At 34.4% G+C, this 7,500-nt stretch overlaps 1 protein-coding gene across 1 annotated transcript in view; it reads right to left on the reverse strand.

The window, feature by feature from the left end:
• The window catches only part of LOC115210527, a 139,410-nt gene that overhangs the window by 119,108 nt on the left and 12,802 nt on the right, over positions 1-7,500 (reverse strand). The window contains exons 4-5 of the mRNA XM_036502240.1: positions 1,718-2,284; positions 142-180 (exon numbers count right to left, since the gene is read on the reverse strand). Of these exons, the coding sequence (XP_036358133.1) occupies positions 142-180; positions 1,718-2,284 (606 nt within the window). The remainder of the gene's footprint in view (positions 1-141; positions 181-1,717; positions 2,285-7,500) is intronic.

Below are 7,500 nucleotides of genomic sequence, written 5' to 3' on the forward strand. Positions count from 1 at the left end.
TCGAACACGCAAAACATGATGTGAATTATCTAATAAGATGGTTTTGTATAACTAAGATAATCAAATAGAAAATAAAATGGAGAAAAATGAAAACAATCATTGTTCAGCCACAAATACAATAATTATTCAAGTTCTACTTACTCTCGATAATTACTGGTGACTCTGTTGTATTTTTCTGTGCTGTAAATAGTGAATATAATCGTTAATCAGTTCATTTCCTTACAAGATAATTATCTTCATAAACCTGTAAACTTTATAAAAATCAAATTCAATAGCGTCATATACTAATTTTTGTAATCTACATTCTCCATATTGTGAAGTAAAAAAGTTATTGTCGGTTTCATAACAGAAAATAAAGTTCGCTGGTAATATATTTCTTTTGTTCTGCACGAAATTAGTATATTTTACTCTAAAACTAATGATGGTCGAGGCGTAGCAAATTACAATATATTATTTTCTATGTGTCATTAGGAGAAAACCTGCGTTTGATTGGAAATGTCACTAATTTTTACATAAGCAATTATTCCTTGCATATGGTTGTGAGCCCTGAGCCACTTACTAGAACCAGAAATGCCAACTTAGCACAATCTACATCTACGTTTCGCGAGCAATTTTTGATAATACCTGGATGTGAATATCGCAATGACCATTTCGGAAAATAATTCTTTTTTCTTGAGTTCTGATGAAAGACACTCAGCTAAGTACCAACAGATTTTGGGGAAACTTATAAAATGAGCTGCTACTTCCACAACCTATTTAATTAGTTTACCTGATATATAACGAGAGGAAACAAGATTCACTCGTAGCTTAACATTTATAATTCTTTCTCTGATTAAGGAACATACTTTTAGATTTTACAATTGGGTGACATATATAAAAACGACTGAATCTAATCAATGCACCTAATCTATCTTTCTATGTTTGTCATATCTTAACTCCTCACAGACTGTCTCAACTTTTTGTCGTACCTCACTATTACATTTTATCTCTCTACCTTTTTCTTATTCAGATTCTGTACGAATGAAATATTGAGGACGATGCCGAAGAAAAGAAAATATAAGCAGAGCAGAAAAACAAGCTCTATTTCAGATTCATGCTTTTGTTATTCGTAAACCAGCCTGATACAATTCATCCTGGCAATAAATACCAATCGAAAATCACAAATACGAATTGTAAATGAAATAGATCAAACATGAATTGAATTTTCCTCAATTACTACTAACAGTAAACAATAAGAACAAACAAAGGTAAAACATAAATCGAAAAATAAAACATATAGTCGCAGGCGTGGCTGTGTGGTAAGAAGCTTGCTTCTCAACCACATGGTTGCAGATTCAGTCCCGCTGCGTGGCACCTTCGGCCAATGTCTTCTACTATAGCCACGGGCCGAACAAAACTTTGTGAGTGGATTTCGTTGACGGAAACTGAAAGAAGCCCATCGTATATATATATATATATATATATATGTTGTGTGTGTGTATGTACATCGTTTGCCAACCGGTGTTGGTGTGCTTATGTCCCCGTAACTTAGCAGTTCGGTAAAAGAATTCGATAGAGTAAATATCAGGCTTAAACATATGTACTGGTGTCGATACATTCGACTATGAATTCTTCAAGGCGGTACCTCAGCATGGTCACAATCTGATGACTGAAACAAGTAAAAGATGAAAGATAAAAAGATACTAAATCAAAAGCCAGAAATTCTATATGTACTAACCTTCACAAGCTCGGAATGCCACGGCCTTCTTTATGTTGTTCAAAGCCTCAAAGTTATTGACCAAAAATACGTGATCTTTAGCTGTTGCTGATGCAATCTGCTCCAGTTCTGTCGGATAAACTTTGTTACCAATTCCAATAGAAAATACGATAACGCCGTCTTTCTTGAGAGCAGCAGCTTCTTGAGCTGTCGTAACAGGAACGTTCGAACGTCCATCAGTAATGACAATTGCGATTTTAGGCACGTTGGAACGGGCACCGTTTTGAGAGAGAAAACTAGTTGTACGTATATAATGAATAGCTTCACCAGTATTTGTTGAACCTCCTTTGTATGGTATTTTTCTGATTTCCTCCAATATCTTTGACATGTTGTAATATTTGTTCATATGAAAACGCAGCTTTACGTGATCTGCAAATGTTACAACACCCACATGAACAGAGTCTTTACCGACTTCAAAACTTTTCGTGATGGCATCGACAAATCTTAGCATTCGCTGGAAATTAACAGCCCCGACGCTACTTGATGCATCGAGTGCAAACACAACATCTGCTATAGAGTAGTTGCATTCTGAAATTAAAATAAAACTCTTAATTAAATGTAATTTTTTAATTCGTATTCATTTATACATTAAATATAATTTTTATCAACAAGTAATTTTGATTTGCACATGTACCGTACATGTACCGTACATGTAATGTACCGTACATGTAATGTACCGTACATGACACATTACATTCCATATTTATACAAGACAAGTCAGCTTATAGGTGAAGATTATGTAAGATACCTAATGTATTCGAGGCGTTGGTCATATTTGCTTTCCAGAGTTTCAACGAGGTTTAAATGTATCATTGAAACTGAAATCTCTCACAAGGATTTTGAAATAAAGTAAATTTATATTTTCACTACGTTATATAAACTGTGGTAAGTAGCTTTCTTCTTATAAACGCCATATATACCAAATTTGAAGGCAGAAATCCAGAGAGTTTGTTTCTTAATTTATTATTTTTTTTCAGTCATTCCTATACGTCACACTGTGGCACTTCCTCAATCACTTAAGAGACAATAGGCAAACAAGGCCTCGCTAGAAGGTTACAGACTCGATACCACAGTATATATTTGTTAAATGCACCGCTCTATCGTTCCACATAGAAACATGATGTCACGCAAGTATAATTATGTGGTATGTGGGGTTCGATTCGCTACAATGGATTTTGAGCTGATAGTCAGGAGCTGTCCGGAATCTCGTCGTATATATATGTGTGTGTGAGTGTGTATGTATATATGAATATGTATATATATATATATATATATATATATATTATATATATATATATATATATATATATAATATATACTATATATATATAATATATATATGTATATATATATATATATATATATATATACATATAGGCGCAGGAGTGGCTGGGTGGTAAGTAGCTTGCTAACCAACCACATGGTCCGGGTTCAGTCCCACTGCGTGGCATCTTGGGCAAGTGCCTTCTGCTATAGCCCCGGGCCGACCAATGCCTTGTGAGTGGATTTGGTAGACGGAAACTGAAAGAAGCCTGTCGTATATATGTATATATGTATGTGTGTGTGTGTATGTGTTTGTGTGTCTGTGTTTGTCCCCCTAGCATTGCTTGACAACCGATGCTGGTGTGTTTACGTCCCCGTCACTTAGCGGTTCGGCAAAAGAGACCGATATAATAAGTACTGGGCTTACAAAGAATAAGTCCCGGGGTCGATTTGCTCGACTAAAAGGCGGTGCTCCAGCATGGCCGCAGTCAAATGACTGAAACAAGTAAAAGAGTAAAGAGTATATATATACATATACATACATATATATATATATATGATGGATGTCTACTCCTTATGCAGAGTTTGACCACCTCCTGTACCTACACCTTAAAACCATTATGGCATCTGATGTGGCTTTTTAAACGAAAAAAATGTTCTGAAAAGACACTCACATAGATTGAACATCCAATTTGGACCACCAAGAGCTGCAGATAAGTTCTGAATTTTGTGGATCTAAAATGCCTTCTGAGGCCTTCATTAGATTTGAAAACCTTCTGGTATACACTGCATTCAAAGGTGTGCACAGACATATAGACAGAATAGCTGGTGGAGGTTCGTTTTGCATGGTTTGACAAATGAGATCTGCGCCCAGCAAAAGAAAGGCATAGTCTGTCACAAATATATATATATATACAACAGGAGCCCCTGACTTGCTATATATATATATATATATATATATATATATATATATATATAATATATAATATATATATATATATATATATATTATATATATAATAAATATATATATATATAATAATATATATATATAATATATATATACATTATATATATATATATAGTATATATATATATATATATATATATATATATATATATAATTATATATATATGTATATACATATACATGTATATATATATATACCCGTCTGAATATATATACATACATCTACATCCAAAATCGAACCAAAATCCTCACAATTTCTCATCATTATCAATAACAAGGAGGAAGATATATTGTTTCAACCCGTAAATAGTAATAATACATTAACAAATAATAAACGACACAGATATTATTATAGATCTGTTGCCAGGCCTCTCGGATAATGTGTGTGTGTGTGTCTGTTTGTGTGTCTGTGCGTGTATATATATATATGTGTGTGTGTGAGTGCCTATGTATATATATATATATGTGTGTGTATGTATATATTGGGTCATCCCATAAACAATGGGTTTTTTCAATTGCATGAACTAAAAGTCGGAGGGAGCGGGATAAACTACCTGCATCAACTTGCTATAAAAGCAGGTAGTAATTTTACCTTGTCCTTATTCGTAGTGCAACTTGTGAAGAGTGAAGTTCCATTTAAATTTATTTTCCTAAAGCTATAATGAAAGTGACAAAGGCGCATATTCGGCATATTTTCCTTTATTAGTTCAATAAAGGCAACGACATAACGGTAAGTGCGAGAAATATTAATGCAATATATGGGGATGGGACAATAAGGATAAGCTAGTGTCAACGGTGGTTCCAAAAATTCTGTGCTGGAAACTATAGCCTAGAAGATGAGTCTCGTCCTGGAACATCTGTAGACCTCGACGAAGACGTCCTGCAAATCGTGATGGAACAAAACTCCATTGTAACTGTGGAGGAACTTGCAGAGGAGCTTAGATGTGGTCATTCAACCATGCATCGTCATTTGCCTGCCATCGGAAGTTTCAGCAAGTTGGGTCAATGGCTTCCTCACAAACATTCCGAATCTAATTGCGCTCATAGACTGAGTGTGTGCCCTTCTTTGCTGTCACGTCTCACGAATGAACATTTTCTTGGACCGAACAGTGACTGGTGACAAGAAATTGGTTCTCTATAAATATGTCAAGCGCTGAAGACAGCGGTTAGGGAAAGGTGAACACCGGCACCTCAAGTTATAGAAGGTCTTCACCCACGTAAGATGTTACCTGTTTGGTGAGATATATAAAAGGTTTAGTCCACTTTGAACTTTTAAACCCAAACCAAACGATAACAAAAGAGATCTGCGAGCAGCTTGAGCGGTTTAAGTCAATGCTAGAAGAAAAATTACCATCTTTGGTTTCAAGACCAAAGATATTCTTCCATCTGGATAATACTTGGCCACAGCTTCATACATTTAAAATCAGTCATCAAATTATTTTTATTATCAAAGTTTCCAAGTAAACGATGTTCGTAATTTGCTAATTTTATGACGTTAAGCTATTGTGTAACATTAAGGTCGAGGATAAACGTGAAGAGCGGTTCCTCTTGAGAAACGTGAAGAGGGACTTTAAAGTCGAGTGAAACGTGAAGATGGGCTTCTCACGGATTTTATTTGAAATCCGTGAGAAGTTCCAAATAATGAAATTGCGATTTTCAAATTTATTTACCGTATATTTTCTATTGAACTAAACTGGTTACTGGTAATTTGTGAAACGAACCTCATCATCATAATAATATGTTAAAGATGTTGTTTCTCTAGAAGAAAATCTAAAAACGCAGTGATATGCTGACCAAAATTGTATCAACGCAGAGCCGATGTTAAAAATTAGGCACCATTTGATTGATGGTTTCGCAGGTAGAAAAGGTGAGAAAATATTGTTCGCAAACACGCCCAGAGTGAAGAAAGAAGTGATGTTTTGGGAGAATTGATGTGTGTGTGTGTGTGTGTCTGTCTGTCTGTGTCTGTTTGTGTGTGTGTATTTCACCTGATGTATGAATTTGAATAGAATTGCTAAAATCTATTGCTGGAATTTTCTCCGGAAAGTGTTTAGAAAACAAAGCAGTGCTTTATTTCGGGCAATTGTCATGCATGATTTATTTATTTTAAAATAAAATGTGAAAGGTGTAAATATTTAAATCAATATTCAAAAGCGAGAAGGACCCTTCTTTGTAGCAATTATATATACAGATAGGAATGAGATCTTGCAACTGGGAAAAATTTCTAAATACCCTCGTGGTTTTAAAGGTACCAAAAGTATACCAGGTCATTGACTTCTTTAATGTAAATGCTGTTATAATTACAATTGCATTTAACAAATGGTTAGTTAAGTGAGAATTAGAAATATAGCAAAAACATCGTTTTCTTCTTTGACAATTCTTCAGCATGCAAATAATTTGTCATTAAAGATCGTCAAAGTAATTTTCTTGTTTTCAAAGACTACATCGTTTAATTTAACCATCTTGCTAAGGCATTCGCTGAGCTTTAAAGAAATTTGAACAACTTAAGCTGGCATCAGTAATTATTAAAGTTAACGTGATGAAAATATAATTGCATAATGGATTTGTATAAGTTAACAAGAATGAAGGCAATGAAGCAAGTTTCATGGAGAACTGTCGGAAATTGCTTTAAAATAGTTTCTATGCATAAAAGCCTAAATCAGAAGAATTTGAATAAATTTGAACAATATAAAGTTTCACTGTGAGTTAAATAAAAATATAACCACTATTTTCTGTGCTACTGATGTGCAGAGAAAAGGAAAGAATTCATTGACGGATCGTTTCATGGTTCATTAACTTCTCTGCAAACAGGATTTACCTGGTTACTCTTGCCATTGTATAGAATATATACAAGCGGGATATAACGTCTGAAATAGGCTAGCGACACGGTACATTGTCTTATTTGCATATTTGTGCATGTAATGGCTAATCAAGGTATCTATTTTATGCGACGTTACAACGTAAAACAAAACAGCTGAAAAATATGATATTGTATAGCCTTACTCTTGGTTAAATATTACCTCTATACTACAGTTCTGTATACTATTGATTGTGGACGAACCCAGGCAACTCGTATCTTTGAGGAGCACTGAACAAACTACGAAACAGTCCCTCATACTATTTCCCTCACATCAGCAACATAGAAAGAATGTGAATATATTCTGCTTCAACCTAAATGATTTACTGTGGAATCCACAAATAAAATCCCCGCTAGAAACATTTATACAGTCATTGAATAGGAGAGTTTCAAATATCCACGCCGCCAAAATAAAAACTAGTACTGTAGGGTAAACGCTATTTATACTAAGCTCAAACCCGAGGACAACTGTAATGGCCAATCTAAGTAAGGTACTCTTATTCATTGACCGCGTTTTTAATTAATTGAAGATTTATGCACATCTCAGCGTAAATTAGTAAAAGTGAAACAAATAACTCAGCCGTTTTTGAAATCTACAATGTAAACATATGAAGTAATGCAAATAGTTGTCGTATCCTATCCATGTACAGAAAG

This window comes from Octopus sinensis, linkage group LG4, assembly GCF_006345805.1.
Source record: "Octopus sinensis linkage group LG4, ASM634580v1, whole genome shotgun sequence".
Classification (NCBI taxonomy): Eukaryota; Metazoa; Mollusca; class Cephalopoda; order Octopoda; family Octopodidae; genus Octopus; species Octopus sinensis.